This window comes from Corticium candelabrum, chromosome 10 (assembly GCF_963422355.1).
Source record: "Corticium candelabrum chromosome 10, ooCorCand1.1, whole genome shotgun sequence".
In the NCBI taxonomy this organism is placed as follows: Eukaryota; Metazoa; Porifera; class Homoscleromorpha; order Homosclerophorida; family Plakinidae; genus Corticium; species Corticium candelabrum.
In genome coordinates, this window is record NC_085094.1 from 7,110,488 (window position 1) to 7,129,549 (window position 19,062).

General features: G+C 39.9%; 2 protein-coding genes across 3 annotated transcripts; both read right to left on the reverse strand.

Annotated features, from left to right (window-relative positions):
• Positions 1-7,712: 7,712 nt before the first annotated feature.
• On the reverse strand, positions 7,713-9,536 carry LOC134185372 (NXPE family member 4-like). The gene has a single exon (XM_062653152.1). The coding sequence runs from the start codon at positions 9,534-9,536 to the stop codon at positions 7,713-7,715; it is 1,824 nt and encodes a 607-aa protein (XP_062509136.1).
• A 5,146-nt stretch (positions 9,537-14,682) lies between these two features.
• On the reverse strand, positions 14,683-19,048 carry LOC134185904 (beta-1,4-galactosyltransferase 2-like). 2 transcript variants are annotated; one of them, XM_062653786.1, is made up of 11 exons: positions 18,954-19,048; positions 17,317-17,453; positions 16,832-16,998; positions 16,333-16,568; positions 16,189-16,264; positions 15,832-15,950; positions 15,666-15,782; positions 15,417-15,604; positions 15,234-15,356; positions 15,071-15,175; positions 14,683-14,998 (listed from the first exon to the last, which is right to left on the reverse strand). In XM_062653786.1, exons 2-11 carry the CDS (start codon positions 17,445-17,447, stop codon positions 14,860-14,862), a joined length of 1,401 nt encoding a protein of 466 aa, XP_062509770.1. In that variant the 5' UTR covers positions 17,448-17,453; positions 18,954-19,048; the 3' UTR covers positions 14,683-14,859. The 2 variants fall into 2 exon arrangements, with proteins under 2 accessions (XP_062509770.1, XP_062509771.1); XM_062653787.1 differs by lacking the exon at positions 18,954-19,048 and having other exon boundaries at positions 16,853-16,998.
• Positions 19,049-19,062: the final 14 nt, after the last annotated feature.

The following is a 19,062-nucleotide window of genomic DNA, read 5'->3' on the forward strand; positions in this document are numbered from 1 at the left end:
TAATTATAATTTTTAGACACTCAGACTCTATTGTTCATTATAGAGCTTTAGCTGTCTCATTGTATTAAACAACAATTACATTACTCCTACACCTAACCACCTAGATTTTGTTCTATTCATCACTGTCAACTCTTGAATCTTACAACTCATCTTGCAATTCGCAGCAATATCCGAGACTTTCCTTTGGCAATGTAATCTCTACTGCCGGGGCTACAGTAAATTTGCATGCAATATTTGCACCAGCTGTATACAGAAGCTGTAGCTGCTTAAGAGCTGGCCTGCATGAGTTCCACGTTCGAGATGCAGAGTTAGACTCCAAGATTCTTTGGCGCGTATGTGCAGTGTATATCATGATTACATGTAAACTATGTACATTTACAAATGTCTTCCAATAGACCTGGTAACTAATAAATAAATTCACTAGAATAGAGCGTGTTGAGCTGACTGGGAAGTCCACTAGAGCTTTAAAAGAACCGACTCATAAAATGCCCCAGGTATGCTCCTGCTTCCACAGCTATGAGCCTTCTGAACACCACGTACGATATGATATGATTAATTGTTGCAAGAATTACGAATATACATGCCATTTTCTTTCTAAACATGCTACGTGTAAAATTTATCTAAAATCATACATAGCAACTGTCATTTCACGTGACCACAAAGTCCGTAAATAGTCTGTAATCGTGGAAGTACAGTATTGAGTTATCACACATGGGACATAAAATCGCTCATGGTTATGTACTGTTAGATTCTCGTATAAATAATGCGAACCCAAGAAAGCGGTTGATTTCACATGAGCAGTTGCAGACAAGTAGGTTCTGTTGTTTAATTCTGACGAGATCTGGCAATTGCAAACAGAAATTACACTGCTCTGGTAAGAAACTCTTTCATGAATGTTTCTTGTATCTGATTGAGCCTCGTCCCCAGACTCTCTCACGCTAATCTTGTCCAGTGCCTGTATGCACTTGGAATCGTCCTACGAGAATCGCCATACGGGCACTGGACAAAACTAGTAGGAGAGAGTCTGGGAAGAGGCTAGATCTGATTAGCTGTTAGGCCATTGTCTCTGGAAATGATAAAGCAATACTGCTCAGTGATTAGGTCCTACACAGGAAGCCTACGTGGCACATTCCTGCAGCATGACAGACAAAGTCAGGCAGCCAGCTAGTCACAGTCACATATCCCATTAATTAAAACAGTCAGCCATAGTCCGCACACCGAAAGTCGGTTCAGTTCTATACGTTTAGCGTACGCTACTCGCCAAAGTCTCATGATTTTTACAAAGTCCTGTTTCTTATGCCTCACAGCTTTCAACTAATTTCAGCTATGAGCCAAAAGAAACAGAACTTGCATGAGTCCCAAGACTTGGCAAGTAGCATACTCTAAACATATAAGACTGAACTTCCGGTCTAGCTCAATCTGCAAACTATGTGGCGAGCTGGCTGACTTTTTGTCTGTCACACTGCAGAAATGTGCCTTGCCTCTTGTGTGGGGCCCAATCACTGAGCAGTATTTCCTTTATGTCATATGTGGCAACCAGAGATAATGGCCAAACAGTCAATCAGATCCACCAAACTGATCAATCATGAAAGAGTTTCGTAACAGAACAGTGTAATTGGTGGAAATAAACAACAGAACTTACCTATCTGCAACTGCTAAGGCAAAATCGCTTTATTGGCTTACAATGTTTATATGAAAACCAGTACTTACATCACATAAACATTGCACATAAGTAACAATTCAGTGTGACTTCCACCATAACAGTAATCATACAAGATGTGACTACGCAGATCCCAGTCAATAATCCTCTACACTTCTGACCACTCATTGTAGCTGCTTGACTAATCTGCCGAGTTCTGGTGCCATTTCCACATTCAACACTGCATGAACTCCAACTACTCCAAATGCAATCCACTGGAAACACAACACAAGACAGTCATTACAATATTTTTCATTCAACAACTATACAACTATCATGAAACTAATAGCAGATGATGCCTTGTAATCATTACTTCAATAACAAAATTAATCACAAGTCTACAGATGACACAACACAAACTCAAAATTTAAACAATGTAATTTGCTTCATTTGTTGACAGTGGCAATAAATGATTAAAGACTTGCTGCAACTAACATGTAATACCTCATGTATAGAATTGGTCATGTGTGAACAAGACTGGCACAAATGTATTTCAGGTGTCGTCCTTGTTCTGACAATCACAACGAAGCAAACTTTGACAGGAATTTTGCAGCAGACAAACAAAAGAACCAAATAATCAGTTGGAATGTCAGCTATGAGCCATAAGAAACAAAACTTTCTAAAATTCATGTGACTGAGCAAGTAACATAATTGAAGAAGGCTCCAGCACTTACAATTTGTCTGGTATGTATGTGCATATGTACATATTTATCTGTCTGCTTACACTGTGTCATCCTTCCAATGCAATCAAATTAGTCTAACTACAGAGTAATATTCACATTTGGTCATATGTGGCTACCACAATAGACAAACAAGCAATAACAAATTGCCAACATTCAAATAGGGCGTTCACCAAAACAGTCCAATTCATGTTTGTAATCACAGGATCTTGTTGAACACAAACAGCTGAAACCTGCACATCAACATAGCCAATCATGAATGTAAAGGCAATCAGTCTTCCTGACTCACTAAAAATATATAGGATGTTAACACAGTGATATCCATGTCCCATGTGTCTTGAATTTCAAAAATTGGACAATGACAGACAATCTGAGTGGTGTTACAAAATTTGTGGTCACATGAAATAATAATCATTTTATTGATTTTAGGTAGGCTTTTTCAAGTTGCTCATTTGAAAGCAAAATGGTATCTAAGTTCACAATACTTGGTAAATAAGTCAATAATTTCTTCAGAGGGACCATACTCAGTACACCTAAAATTCATAGCAAAGAGAAAACATTCCAACACCTAACAAAGTCAAAAACTGCATTGAAGTTGGTTTAAGAGTAGCAGTTTAGAGCTGTGCAAAAATTCACATCTTGTAAACCATTACATAGGTAGTAACTTCCACTCATTAGTAAAAGAACACCACAGTGACACAATTATTTCTCTGCAGATCAAACTACACTAGCAATGCCTACCCAGCAGTCGATAAATGGCTCTCGTTTATGTTGGTCCAGATAACAATAAAGGTGTCAGAAAGAATTGCAAACAGAGTCGGATGGACAAACTAATAGACATACAGACAAGACAAACAAACAAACAGACAGACAGACAAACAGACATAATAATATGGCAGAGAGACAAACATCCCGTCATTACAATACTATTGCACAGTTGAAACCACAAAACAAACTCAAAGCGTCCAGTTAACTATTATATATCACATGTATGCACTTACCCACACTAACATTAAATGAAAATGACTTTGACACTATAGAGCCATCAGTTGCAGTATATCAACATGTATACACTCCACTGTCAGAGGCACTGGCTGACTTGATGTGAGCCGTTGCACACCATTCTCATACACCTGATATACACCAGCATTCTGTACACTTGAAGATGATATATCATTGGTTGTATTGTGTTTCCATTGCAAGAGAGAAATAAAGTTGGTCACATCAGAACTGACAGACACCACTATCAATAGTATTAAAGTAATCTTGATCCATCTGACACTTTGCTCTGTAAAGTAATGTATCTTCTCCAAACTAGTGGGTTGCAGCTAATATCTTGCCATATTGCATACTGGCAAGTAGAGTCGTTATGTGGAGCCTTTCCACAATTGTGGGTGTCATTCCCATTATTTGTTAAGCTGTTACCAACATCAACATACACATTTTCACCTCTACCAGAATAAAGGATAGCTCTAACACGTGACACAAGATATTCCTCTTGCAAGTCAACTCGAAGCCAAGGATAAACAGACTCCCTTGTAGCAGCACAATCAGTATTGACAAGTCTCTGTCCAGTAACATCTTTTGGATTGCCATCTATAGCCTTTGCAGCAACAAAGCAAGAACCATAAACTGAACTCATGGTCACTGTTGCTCCAAGAGAGGCAGCTAGATTGGTTTCCATGCCTACATCACGTAAACATTGCACGTAAAGCAACAAATGTGACTTCCACCATAACAGTAATCATACAAGATGTGACTATGCAGATCTCAGTTGATGGTTCTGTACACTTCTGACCACTCATCTGCTGAGTTCTGGTGCCATTTCCTCATTCAACACTACATGAACTCCAACTACCCCAACTGCAATCCACTGAAAACACAACACAAGTCAGTCAATAGAACATTACTCATTCATCAAACATTTCAGTTAATTTATTACTGTGTCGTTATGTCCCTCCATAATGGGCAAGTGGGGTCTTTATCTCCATCTGGCGCCCACCAACCCGGCAGGTGAGCCCAGCAGGGTACATGTTTCTGTGTAGTCCACATGGTGATCAATGACTAGCCAATTCGATATAGATTGCAGGCATTACGGTGACCGCGAACTCGGTACAGCATACCTAGTCCCACGAAAACTCCTCAACGACTAAAACGAGTCATAGTCTCATGGACAAAGCTAAAGAAAGACAGACAAGTGACAAGTTTCATAATTTACTGTCGTCACTGAGGTTTGAACCCCCAAACCATAGAGTGATATAGCCATTGTCGCTAACCACTACGCCACGGTGATTGAAGTAATGATTACAGGCATGGTTGCCAGTGATAGCTCTAGAGTTCACAGATGGCACAACGACCACTCGACATCAACTAACACTTAATCTCAAAAGCTTACTATAAAACTGTGCTAAGAATGCCGCATACAACTATGTAAACTATACAATGAGCCAGTGCTTAAAATAACTGTCGGACATCACACATTTCCCATACACTTCACCCTTTCTCCTTCCAAAACTGCTTGTAAGAAAAAAATTGTCCGGACAATTTACCATACTCACACAATTATTACTCCAGGTCTCAAGTAAGACCCCAGCCCTGACATGGTTGAAAGATTTTCACCATTCTTAAGCCTGGTTCACAATATTGACGCCGACGTCGACGTCTACAATAGAAATGAATCCTATTCCAGCGTCGACGTCGGCGTCAACATCAAAGGATGCCGCCAACGTCAAGGCGGTTTCTTTGACGTTTGACGCTCAACTCGGCGTCGGCGTCATATTGTGAACCAGGCTTTAATCCTTTAGTTAGTGCTAATTGGCATTTTCCACAGTCGCTATTGGCTAGATTTGGTAAAAGCTATGAGTCAAAAGAACAAGACTTCAATTTCCACTAAATCTTTGTGGCTGACTAATAATCTATGCCAAAAATGACCATATATGGGTGTCATGTTTCAGAAATGTATGGTAGGTAAACAAGTTACCAAGCATAGCACATTATTCTCTTTTGTGTCACACTCAGAACAAAAGACAATGGCCGGGCAGCCAATCAATAAGCGTTGTTTGACATAGCCAGAAAGACGTCAATTTTGATTACAAACAGAAATGTTGTATTTCAAGTAATGCTACCTGGAAATCTATCAGCATCCAATCACGCTCCTGTAGTACACACAAATGTGAAGCGTAATGAATGTGTTACGTACAGGACTTCATTGCTAACACAAGTCGCTAACTATAAATATATAGTAGACATTGTAAGTACATAAATTGAATTGATACAATATGTATTTAGATACACAATTTAGACTGCAAAAGCGATAGACAAAAACATGCGGACTCTACACCTATAGCGCTGGAGAAAATTGGAAGTCTGACAAGTTATGAGTGATGCATGCATAGGGAGTAACTGTATGTACCATTGTGGGTAAGAATAACACATTTCCGCACTAACTTACAGACCTCTACTAGCTGAATCTACTGTGACGATAGCTATCAAACGTTTTAATCAATTTCAACGTAATTCTACTCCTTATAGAAGCTACTCCCAACAAGTATTGCTTTGTAGCTTTCATTTCAAAGTGACGACCAACAGAGGTTCGCGTATTACTAGTTAATATTGAACTTGCAAGCATGCCTGTTGACCGTGTGCTAGAGGTTTTCACAACTCAGATAGTTTGATAGCTTTTAGATCCCCCATTCCCACATATGTCATCAACAGCTTATTAATAAGCGATTAGCAGAACGACATAAAAACCCACACCATTTCCCCACTAAATGGCTATGAGAGCCTAGTGGCTATTATTACAATACAAAAATCCTCACTGTCCCACCCCACAACCACTCCCTTCACATTACAGTATAATAATGTAGCGATTAGGAAACACTTGACTTAGCAATGGCCAAATATTGTTTGCATTGCAGACAAGTTTTCATTGTTTATTTCTGACAAAAGCAGGTCATTGTAAACACGACATAAACTTTGTGGGGAAAAAACTGTCATGAACGTTAGCTGACTATATCGGTTGTCTGATGATTTGTCTGTAGCTGCATGTGATGTGCAACCAAATAGAAGTACCGCTTCGACTGGCTCCACAGAAGGCCTGGTACATTCCAAACACACCCCAAGAGGATCACACTGACCAGATGTTTGTGACCAGAAGTTAGTCAAGTACGTCAAGCGCCTTTGATGTTATTTGCTAAGTCACGTGACCATTACAGAGTCCCGTTTCTTAAGGCTCATATGAAATCATAGAAATGTACACCAATTGTAACAACTTACTATGATCACCACTACTGATCGCCCGGATATTACATCATACACAGTATGATCCGTATAGTTATAGCAACTTACCTGCGCAAACGCCGTGCAAACAAAAAGCAGAAGACATGTCGCGGACAGTAGCAAGACTTCCTTCTTTATATTATGCCGTGGACCAACATGTACGGTTCTTTATACGCGATAGCTAAACATGCCTTTGAAGCCCGGATAATGATAACACAAGTTGGAAAGCGCGCTATAGTCTTGATAACGCGCACTAAATAAAATTATTGATATCAATAACATATTAATTAAGGTTACTAAAACTTTTAAAATCAAAATTTGGGAGATAGTCAGCGTCTTTCTAAATAGCTCAGGTTTGTCTAAAACCATTACCGGTACTAGAGAAAAATGAGACTAGCCATGCACGAAACTTAATTAGTCGCAGTAGATTCACTGTGAAACTATGACCTATAGATATGCTGTACCGTACGTCCTTGCAAATGCAGCTGCATGACGTCCAGATGAGCCTCTAGTTAGGCAGTTTCGAGAAGAACAACTCATGTTGTCGTACAAGAAGACGACCTGCACGCTTCTCTTACCATGCATATACCTAGAGCAGGCAGCCACGCAACCTGTAAGAGCAAATGAACTCGCCTAGAACAAGAACAAAGTCCAGCAGCACCTGCAGCAGAAACAGAAGCGAAAACTTCGCTGCACATAGTAGTGCGTTCCCATCAGTTGCTCGCGTAGCTTAATTAGTTAACAGATCATCGCTAGGTCTAGGCTCCATGGAATGCAGGGGTCGGCAAAGCCAAGACATCAAAGGAACCTTACCAGCGCCAACGGAAGTCAAAAAGGAGGAATATCTATCTAGCCTCGCCCCAGACGCAGTGTGGTTTGCAGCCCCGGATGCGCTGCCATCACCACTACGTCTAGTTCACGTGGCAGTGTAATACATACGGGAACTTTCGAAAGATAAGATCTAGCATTTGGTGTACTGTAGACTGATATTTAGGAAATCATAAGTTCCTATATTTCAAAAAAAACTAAATGATAAACAACGCATCAATATCCAATCAACAAGTTGGACAAAGTAAACTGAACATTTGAGACAACTCCAACTCAATCATCCGCGCAGGCAAATGAACGAGTTCTATAAAGTCAGTAGCAGCAAACATATCAAATATGTCATAAACAACAATGCCCAGATTAGAAGCTGTAAATGTATCAATGGCAATCTTGTTGTACCATCTGACACGGTAAGAATTAATGCGAGCTGAATCAAAATTTCGAGGATTTGCTGTTCGGAATATAATTGGAATGTTTTTGCCCAAACGTTTCTGTCTAAGTCGACTGATTGCAGCCAGAATTTGTTGAAGACGATCTCGAAATCCATTTGGAGGCAACAAAACCAAATGATGTACACAACTTAATATCAATACTTCATTCCCATTTCCTGGAATATCATCAATGATATCAGCTGTGTACGTAGCTTTTCCAAAATTGAGAGCGAGAGATGACAGCAAAGGCAGACCATGCAATCTATAATGAATTGTAGCTTTGTATTTCACAATAGAATAGTCTTTATACTTGGGAGGAAGAAATGTACCATTTGTTGGTACCTGTGTGCCTGCACTTGCCATAAGAACTAAGAACAGTTGTCTTACAGTAGAATCACCGATCAGATACAGATTCTTGCCTTCTAGATACTTCCACCATTTTTCTTTGCTGTTGCAAGCGAATAAGCAGTCTCGGTTCACCCATTCTTTGTCTCGCCAATAACCTCTCGAAACGACCAACGGTTGTGGTTTGCAAGGCTCTAGTCTATTTGTCTCCACAGAATTCTTGTCGTCCCCTCTAATTATTACCGATTGTACATCACCTGACACAATGCCAATGCCTTGTTTGTTAGCTGCTACTTCTCTCTTATTTGTTGCAGCCATCTGCTGATGAAAAACACACCAATGATGAGGACGACACATAGTCGAATCATCAGTTCGTTCTCCTTCACATGTGCCATACCAATGATAGTTAGGAGGAAACGACATGTTGCATGATTTGCTAGAGAAATCTACTAAACTTGGTTGCCAGTCCATTCGACATAAACTTAGTTCGCCATCTTTTCGTTTCCCGGCCGTTTTAAGTTTTTTCAAAATATTAACTCGTGATTGTGGGCCAGCATATGAGACATCATAGCCATAATTGTGTCCAAGTGCACACAAGAAAACATAGTTAGAATGTAGTATCTTGCTTTCGATCATGCTCACTGTACGACTGGTCATCCAAAGTTGAATATAAATGTATGCAGGTCCAGTCCAAGAGGGAAGAAATGTAATGAGATAAGAACCATTAGCAAAATCCTTCACTTCACCCAGAATGGTCACTTTCTGCTGACTCGTTCTTGTTTTACTGCTCAAAATAGGACGAAGGAAGTCACCACCTTGATTCATTTGATTTCCACTTTGATCACAAGCAGTCATCATAATGTGAAACGGTTTGTTTACAAATATATCCTTCGTCACAATAGACCAGAATGACTTACTCGCAGACGTTAACCAATTGATTTGTGGAGATGACTTCGGAGACGCTTTATGCGAGAGAAGTTGTGATAGATTAGTCAATTTTCTAGAAGACGTAGACGTGTTGATAGATGGGATAATAAAAGAAATGCTGGCATTGAGTGGTGATAGACTGGCCAATTTGTTAAAAGACTCGGACGTGTTGTTAGGTGAGATAATAGAAGAAACACCAGCATTGTCATTCTTCACTGAAGTCACCATGCCAAGAGGAGATGACTTAAGAGATGCATGACTAGAAACTTTCATTGGCATATTGATCATTACTTTCCTGTAAAGTCTTTTCTTGTGTGTTGGTGTGCTGATAACAACTCGAGGAAACATGGTTGGAGTCAGCACTGCCACGCACACTACTGTCACCACCAACAAGAAACATATCACGTGTATCTTTCTCCCATGGACACGAATGCTTGAAGATGGCTGAGAGAAACGTGCCATATATACACTCATCAACCTTAAAATTAAGGCTCCCTCCTCTTACCTATCAACATGAAATAGCAATTATAGTAGCATGCAGGCCGTGTGCAGCAAGCACACAACATTAGAGTTCAAGCACAAGCACAGTTACAGACAGTACCTAGTATGACTATTGAAGTCATTACGTATTACATACAATACGTCCAAACTCATTTCAAAGTGATTGTTGTACCTTGCCAGAGTTATTCAATGGTTGTGAAACCGATCAGGGGCATAGTGTGGCGTGGGCTAGACCGGGCTCTATAGCCCAGCTTTTTTTAGGGTTGCAGGTGGTTGTCAATTTTGGAGCCAAATTTAGGTGTTGCTGCCCTGTACCTGGAGTCAAAGCCCTTTGACACCTAGAGGCTGCTGTGCACTTGCTCTGTCCACGACTGGCATACTATGTATGCACCCAGCAAGGTGGCACAACTCGAGACCCAGAGACTGAGTACAGTATCAAAATTTATTAAAACAATTTGACAACACACATGATACACAGTATGCCACCTGCCTCTAGACGCTTACTATCACTTCAGTCAAAACATCCACAATAACTTCACACCAACCTGTACGTCCTATGAGACTACCATGGAGGTTGTCTGTAAGTGTTGCTGCACTGCCGCTCCAGCAAGATGCTATCGTGAGTTGGCCAGTCCTATGGAGAGGACAGTATATAGAATTGTAGCCTCATATAGACAGACCATTGATAGCATAATTCATTTACTTGTGGGACCCAGAGTCCAGTCTCTGACAATGGCATTGACAAAGACTGGACACCAGAAGGGAACACGTTAAATTTTTAGTTTCACTGTCATGACTTGGAGATTCCTGAATCCCAAGGATCCGTGGATGGAGCCAAGTTTGGCTCAGTTGCCCTGTTAACAACACCCCTGCTTTTAGGCGTGGTCTTAAATTTTGTGTACTTCAAAAACGTAATGCTTGGAAATGCATTTTAATTAAATCAATTATCAAGATCGAGATACCAAGGCTTCACATGTGAGTCACATGTAATATGAATTTGGATATAATGGACAATTGCATAGCTAGATAGCTAGATAGCTCCCCTAGCCAGTATTATCTAAATCTTCTAGCAGACGTGCATACACCAGTCAGTCTTACTATGTACACCAGTATACTATGGGTCTAGGTATGCATGTAGTGTGTGGATGAGTACAAATGCATCAGCTAGTTTTTGACCATAAGGAGGGGGTGTGTTCTAAAGAGTCGTAAAGTCTACCCCTCATTTCTAGAGATCACATTATGCCCAGTTACAATCTCAGAACTAGTAAACTTTTATCCTACTGGCTAATTAATTTTTCGACATTAAATAATTATAACGTGTACAACATATGTAATGTCATCAAGTGTGAAGTCATCAAACATGTAGCGTTAGATCCCACAAGCAATTATGTCACAACATTTTCTAAACACTGAACGGGCAAACGGTACAAAACGTCGTTCGCTACCAGTGACTGTTTGGTGTTGCGTATATATAGCAGGAGAAAGAGAGAAAGACAGCTCATATAAAGACATTGTTAGTGAGAATGGAGGTGTGTTTTATCCGCTAGTCGTCAAAAGTCTGGGCTTGTAGTCGCCCTCTAGTCTCCAGATTTTAAAATCAATCTGCAGAAGACAACATTCCACAGTCACCTCACAATGAGCCAGGCCATGTCCTATTTCCACCAAGGGCTTTCTATTAAACTCTGGTAGTACAATGCAAAGATAGTTCTAGAGAGATTGTCTGTAGATTGCTCTGATGACGTTCTAGACTTTTTGTAGAGTGGGGTTTGGGTTGGTTTTGCTTAGTTTTTAAAAATATAATAAAAAATATAATATATATATAATACCTTTGACAGGCAATATATATATATATATATATCTATATATATATATATATATACATATATATATATATTTTTTTTTTTTTTTTTTTTTTTTTTTTTTTATATATACATATAGTTTATTCAAATATAAATAATAGCTACCCCTCCACTAGAGGGGCCTCACAACGAAGAACAAACAGAGTAGTCTCTGTCTAAACCTAACAAAGACAAACGGTCCAAAATCATCCTAGCGTTAAATTGCCAAAGGCGGAGAGAGAGCTGCCCGTGAAAATTAACGATAGCCCTGCTAACAGTAATACTACTACGGAGAGATGTCCTTCTAGCAATTGTTTTTAAAGTTTGTAAGCTACTGGAGGTCCACGTTCCGTAGGACTCAACTACCAGCGGGTATATATATATATATGTAGCACAATTAAGCCAGACCAATAAAAATACACTACATAGGTTATTTATACTTAGTACAGAGATCGATCGGTCGCCCGTAGGTACAGAACCATGCAGAATGCTTATACAGTACAGTACTATAGTAATTTGTGTTCAATTATCTTATTCAGGCAATCAATTATCCGAGGTTCTGTCATAGAAGTACCAAGGAAAGTAATTCTTTCAGTCTGATATAATCTATCTATCTATATATATATATATATATATATATATATATATATATATATATATATATATATAAGTCGAAACCACGCACATTCCTTTCAAGACGTCTTTCTAGAAAGCTCACTCACTTTTCAGCCGATCATTAGATGATTGATGAAACCGAGGTGGGAAGGCGGTCAGTGAATGGCCTGGCCATTTAATTTTCTACATTTCAATTTTCATGTTTTCATTTTTAATTTTTTACTTGTATTTTTATTTAAAAATTTTGTTTTTGTTAAAGTTTAACTTTTAATTTATAATTTTAATTTTATTTTCCTTTATATTTTTTGTAAATGGTTTTTCATCTTTTGATGTTTGATTCTTGTGATCTTTAGATTTATCTTTTAAAGTTTGATTTTTAGGCACCTATGTGGTCAAAGGCGGTGTGAAATTCGAGCTCGAAACACACACACTAGCTAGACAAATACGCCTACCTAACTTCAAGAATTACACACACTACAAATATTCTATAGAGGATTATTGCGTAGAGACAGCTTTTGAAGGATATTTCGGCAGCTGCCCAACTGCAGACTATCTAGTATAGTATGTAAGTTATTTATTTCTTCATGCACAGCCGTAATTAGCTAAGCAACGGACAATTGAATGCCCAATTCGGATAATTGATTGCCTTAATCAATCAGATATTTTGGCTTCAGATAATTGAACGCAAAGTACTATAGTTAATTAGCTAAGCCGAGGCACTCGGGTTACAGTAACAGCGCTGTCGACGGTTCGACGACCGACTCATCCGCTGTGGGCGGATCGATAGACGGATGTGGGCGACGCGACGCGTCCAAATAGAACCGAGTTCTATTCGAGCGTCGAACCAGAAGCTGAGCACGTCGCGTCAGAAGTAGCACCTTGATTCGACCAATCAGAGCCAACTAAAAATGCACGTGTGGCTTCCGTGAGTGATGATTACTGATTTCGGCGCTGTACTCGACGTTGAGCGGTCTATAGATTGTGTAGGGAGCTGTACTTGCTCGTGGATGATCAGCTGTATTGTAAATTCAGCTTTCTAGGGCAAGTGCAGGTGAACTGTGCTATGCTTAATGAAGTTAAACCTGTGCCACAATTCTAATCGCTTTGGCGCAAGTTCAGATGCACCTTTTCTATACCTGCAAGTGTGTTACAAACTGAATCCCTCTACTAGCGCAAATGTGTACAATCAACAAATTAGAGATGCCACATCAGCTGAACAAAAAATCGCTTCCCTATAGAATCCTAGATCATTACTGCTAACCCCTATTTATCAGCCTGTTACTTGGGATTGTCACCTAGAGTGTACACCCTAAAGGAGACGGTGGCAACAATCAAATTGCTTTATCACGTCTAGATGCTGTCACTGAAGACTAGATAGAATATACTTGGCCGGAAAGTGCAGCTGTCATTTCAATTTTGTATTTTTGATTTTCTTATATGTAGTAACACAATTTTCAATTTCATAATTCTTAATTTTTTGGGTAAAATTGGTCCAAAAATAAAAATTCACGATGTACTTTTTCATTTTTAACCAAACTAAAAAATGTGAAAAATTGAATGGCCGGAAAGTGCACGGACCGGTCCATACTTATATCATTTGCAAGTTACGTCACCGGACCTATTGTCATCGCTAATTAATACAGCCAAAACGTGCTTGAATGGCGTCGGACCAGCGCGAAACCTAAGGAAACTATAATTCTGGTACATTCAGACATGTTCGAAGTTGCTGATTGTCTAGCAAACATGCACGTGTGTATCTGCTGCTGGTCTGTAGCTAATACGATAGGTTTTATTTCTCTCGCTTTGCCAAAATTCATGCTACACACCTAGACTAGTACACACAAATACTGTATGGTTACACAGACTAACACAGACTAAGCGCAGCTGTACTGTACGTCTCATAGCTACGAGAAATTATCGTACACACACACACACACACACACACACACACACACACACACACACACACACACACTGTAGCACAATAGTAATTTACGAGTACAGTACCTTTCAGAAAACGAAAAACGTCCCTGCAACTCTCTGACAGCGTTAGCTCGACAATTTTAGAAGTTGAGAATGTGATTGACTTCGAGAGTCAGAGAAGTAGTGTCTACTACGTATACGTAGGCGCCTACGTAATCAATGTTCGGCCTTGGCTGCTAGTGTTGTGCGGACTCAACCCAAAGTCACAAGACAATGTACTGTATGTATGTCGAAATGTATTGTGCGTATAAGGCCATTTCTTCTTTGCTATTAACCTAGGGCCGGACTACAGGTAGGCCTCTTGCACAAGCCCCTCCTAACGCGCGCTTGAAGGAAGCGGTGCCCGCACATCTAATTAACTTGAATTTCATCTTATGACAGGCTTTATGGTATGCTCTATATCAATGGTTTCGACCTATTGCATCTTTTACAACAACGAAATCCGCCATCTCTAGATATAACAAGGCCATGCTCACACAAGAATACAAGCTAATTTGCAAAACAGACAAGAAACACTATAGTCAATCACCCTCTAGTTTAGTTTGTTATCAACAAAATCGATCACGTGATGACCATGTGTAAAGAAATTGCTAAAGAATTGCTACAACTTTTGTAGCCAAATGTAACAAAGTATTAGCTAGCTGTACACATGTTGCGCATGTACACTGTACATGGATAATGATGATATTGTCATTACTTCTTCAATCGAACCATTGATGCAAATAGAAGAAGGATCAGCAATTTACATGACCATTTAAAGCAACAGTAATTTTGGTATATAACTGGTACTCTTTCCGACCAGTTACCTTATATGATACGCTGTTCAGACCATCCTCTTTCATTCTGTGTGTTGCTGTCGATAGTAAACTGAACCTACACAGCAAAACAGCAGTTAGTCAAACACATTGACTTGATACAGTTGACGCTCACAAGCAGTCTACATACCTGGCAGGATTTATTTTGCTCGTTTTGTGATGTGTGCCTCTAACCATCTTGTAACGAGCAACAGCCGCATCTGGTCGCATTATCGTCATGCCATTATTCACCACTCTTTATAACACAAGTTAGCCGATACACAGATTCACTGCACATTGTCACAATGCACTACCTCTTGTATAAATCGTCGTCTTCCCCTCCCCATCCCCAGTACTTATTCGAGTAACCGTTGATTTTCCAATATTGTTCTTTAGTTAAAATCGTGATTCCTCCAAAAAGAGTCGAATACAACAAACTACAACACCACAGTATCACATCAAGTTAATTAAACAATTTTCACTCACTCGTTGCTTACCGATAATTAAATTTATCAACTGCAACCGACAAATGCTTTGGCCTCTCGGGACACGTGTAAAGGTTGCGATCGTTTTCCAAGATTAAGTCAACATCGTGAAGACAAAAGCACTGCCAGTCACCATCTTTAGCCGCCTCTAGTACACCGATATTGAGAAGCATGCCTCGATTGAAGTCACAGTTGCCGGCCTAATCAATTTGTTTAGGGTTTGTAACAACTCCTTAACACATGTACATGTAATTGACCGACCTGCTCGATAACATAGATCTTGAACTGGATAAGTTGACGACGAAATACCGGTATCATGTAGTGTTGAAAAACCTTCAAGTGTTCCTCTCTGTCTCGAAATGGAATAACAATAGCAACCTAATCACACAGTTACTGACTGAAAAAAAGACACAACCGTGGCTCTTACCCTATCTCGTGGTTGACAGTCTGGAGGTGTATAGAAACCTCCAAATGTTACTCCTGGGTTTTTCTTCTTTACTTCGTCAAGGTTCACTTTGGCATATGCGTTGATGAACAAGCTACCAACTAGAGAATCGTTTCAACCCGATTAGACAACAAAACGCAAGGAAATATCAGACAAACATAACACACTGTTTACACAACAATGCATGCACGTGTTGCACAACACATTCAAACATGGTCAATGATAAACTGCATGATGTCCATCCTTTGACAAGTGAAAGCACATGCAGTCATTGATGCATCGAAGTCACATATTGATATCCTTCCTGCACACCATTCCATCCCAACATAAACAACTGACCTAAATCGGGAGGTTTCTTCGGACAAAGAGAAAGCTTAGACACGCTCTTTTTCGTAGCAACAGGACGATGATTTACCTACAAAAAATTAAAATGTTACCTGCACCATCACTATTAATCAAGTTGCTGTAAAATACTTGGAATACCTGCGTTAGTTGCAGTTTAGTTTTCTGTGTTGTGTGTGTTGTTTGCCTTTCATTTTCCTTTCTAACTGCTTGCTCTTCTTTCTGACCCACTAATGACATCTTTTGTCGTCTTACAGTCTGACTACTTGTTGTCTTCGATTGTCCCTCTCGACCTTTTAAATTCTGATCCCTTGTTACCGTCCGGCCTTGATTTCGTTCTTTATCGGTTGTTCTTTGTGCTTCTTTGCTCATGTTTCCTAGCATGTTCAACATTAGATTTCCATAGCATTAGAATTATCTGACTTTGTTCTTGTTTCTGTCCTGTTCCCTGTTTCTGTCCTGTTCCCTGTTTCTGTCTAGCCTCACCCCAGACGCAGTGTGGATTGCAGCCGGTGCATCCGGGGCTGCAATCCACACTGTGTTTGAGGTGAGGCTAGTTTCTGTCCTGTTCCCTGTTTCTCTTATTCTTGTTTCTGTCCCGTTCCCTATTTCTTTCGTACATCTGTGTGTCTCTTATCACCTGCACTTTCTTTCATCTTACGTGTTGAGACAGCTTGCTCCTTTACTGACAGGTTTCGAGCGTCGCTGGAAGACTTCCAATGTGTTGCAATGGCAGACAGCAGTCCCTTGTCATTCTGTGAGCCTCCTGGTGAATGTAGCTGTTGGTAACCCTTGATTCTCAAAAATCTGTTTCATGCCAAAAAAATTCACAGTCACTAGTACAAACATACTACAATATATTCTGTCTGATCTAAATAGTTTTGGTCCAATAGACAAGACGAAACTCACAAAACACGACATTCTCTCTACGTCCAGCTCTTACAGCCAACAACTGATAAAACGCCAAGTGGGTGATTAAGATTGTGTTGATTAAAGCACTTGCACGTAGCATTACATTAAATGCCATGGATCTCTGAAATATACTGAAAAACTCCGATAAACTTAGTCTCGTCTGTACCATTGTCTAGATACAAAAAATATGCTGCAGCTACTGTTGCTCAATACCTTGACCTGTGAATGGTCCTCTTTCCTGTAGTCACCGGCCCCATGCGCACATAAACTCCACCCAACAACAAGACCATCACACATACCACTGTTAGGCCACCAAGCCACATCTTTGAAGATGGGAAGTTCATAACAGCCTACAGTACAACAGAAACAGAAATATTTCTGTCATTTGTTTAGGTATACTGAACTAAACTGTATAAATTTACACGCTTTTCGTTGTTCTAGTCATTTACTGTTACTGACCCTACGAGTAGACGTTAACGTAATCACTCAGTAACAGTTTTATATCACCAAATTGCTAATCTAGCCTACAGCCATGTTAGTATCAATTCATTGATTAATAGTTTCTCATCCTCTGCCTCCATCGCTTATGCAATCACTTTGCTGCCATTATTTTGATGTCACTATTAATATCCACGTGACAAGCACGTGTACGTTGCTATGTACGACAATGGGCAACTGAGTTTCACGCATGCACAATAGTAACAACATTACCTCTTTCTATGTATGGCAGACTTTTCATCGGGAATTTGCAGCAACGCAAGTCAATATGCAACTTGCAATAGTTGTAGGTACAAAATGATGTAAGCAACACCAACACAACGTGTGTGAAACAGAAATAAAAGTCAACACTGGATCATGGCTGTAAATGACTCAAGCCAGTACGATTGTTGTGCTACTTCTTTGACTCTTGGACTAAACTGTTTGAAAATGATTACAGGAGCCTGGCTTGCTGTTGTTGTGTAGTCAGTAGTTGTTGTGTTAGAGGTTGTCTTGATATCATTGATTTCAGAAGGCCGTCCCCCACTGTCAGTGCCATATGAGTATTGTGTTGAAGCATTTCTTACAGAAATTCAGTAGCATCTTATACAGAACTTGTCTGAATGAACAAATGATATCGTGATCAGCATTAATTAACCTTGAATGCTTGTTGAAGTCTGTGTGTAGGCATTACATCATGTCATGAGTACTGACGAGAATGTCTTTCCAAATCTCAATCCACATACAGTATACTGCACAGTTGATGCAGGCTAAGTGAATGCACAGACATGCCACAAACAACAGGACACGTTTACTTCACTAGAGTTGCCTGCTTTGATGATCAGACAGAAGTAGGTCTGATGACAAGCTACCAATTACAATCTACTCTACACAACAGTTTTGTTGCAAATTATCTGGACTATCTGGAATATCAATGGCACACTAACAACTGGGGGGAGGCGATGAACATGTACAGATGCTGACAACTCGGGTCTCATTAGCTCAGTTATCGCTTGCCTACGCCTAATTAGTACAGTCGTATTGTTACGACTTTATGAAGCTTACCAACTGTTTCCTGGAGTCGGGTTCGACTCCTATTCTAGCGTTTCTTTGTAGACTCTGTTGTCAATCTTCTAATTAGTACAACTACATTGTAGCACAGCCTTCCGTTCCTCTTGAGGGACGCGAAGCAGAGCCTGCTAGCGTCACATAGTCAGCTGGGTCACATTTTCTAGCTAAAGCCTACAAATCATGGAAATTGCATGATCCCCCTGCCTGTATCACTTTGTGGAGGCAACTAGCGAACAGCCACACTAACAGCATTAGTTTGAAAACCGAACATACCGTTTCTATGTATGCACGCATATACTTACCTTCGCTGGGTAACGAGTAGTAGATTATCGAGTCAGTACAGAGCAGCTTGCGAAACCATATTCGTACTAGGTTGGTGATCATGCGCATGACCTGATGACGTGAACTAAT

What these genes read in the sequence shown, in the direction of transcription:
- LOC134185372 (XM_062653152.1), bottom strand. Translation starts at nt 9,536, where the DNA reads ATGTTTCCTCGAGTTGTTATCAGCACACCAACACACAAGAAAAGACTT.
- LOC134185904 (XM_062653786.1), bottom strand. Translation starts at nt 17,447, where the DNA reads ATGAACTTCCCATCTTCAAAGATGTGGCTTGGTGGCCTAACAGTGGTA. An exon ending in TAAGATGAAAGAAAGTGCAG is followed by an intron (nt 16,569 to 16,831) that starts GTGATAAGAGAC and finishes TGAACATGCTAG; the next exon opens with GAAACATGAGCAAAGAAGCA. An exon ending in GACGACGATTTATACAAGAG is followed by an intron (nt 15,176 to 15,233) that starts GTAGTGCATTGT and finishes TGTGTTATAAAG; the next exon opens with AGTGGTGAATAATGGCATGA.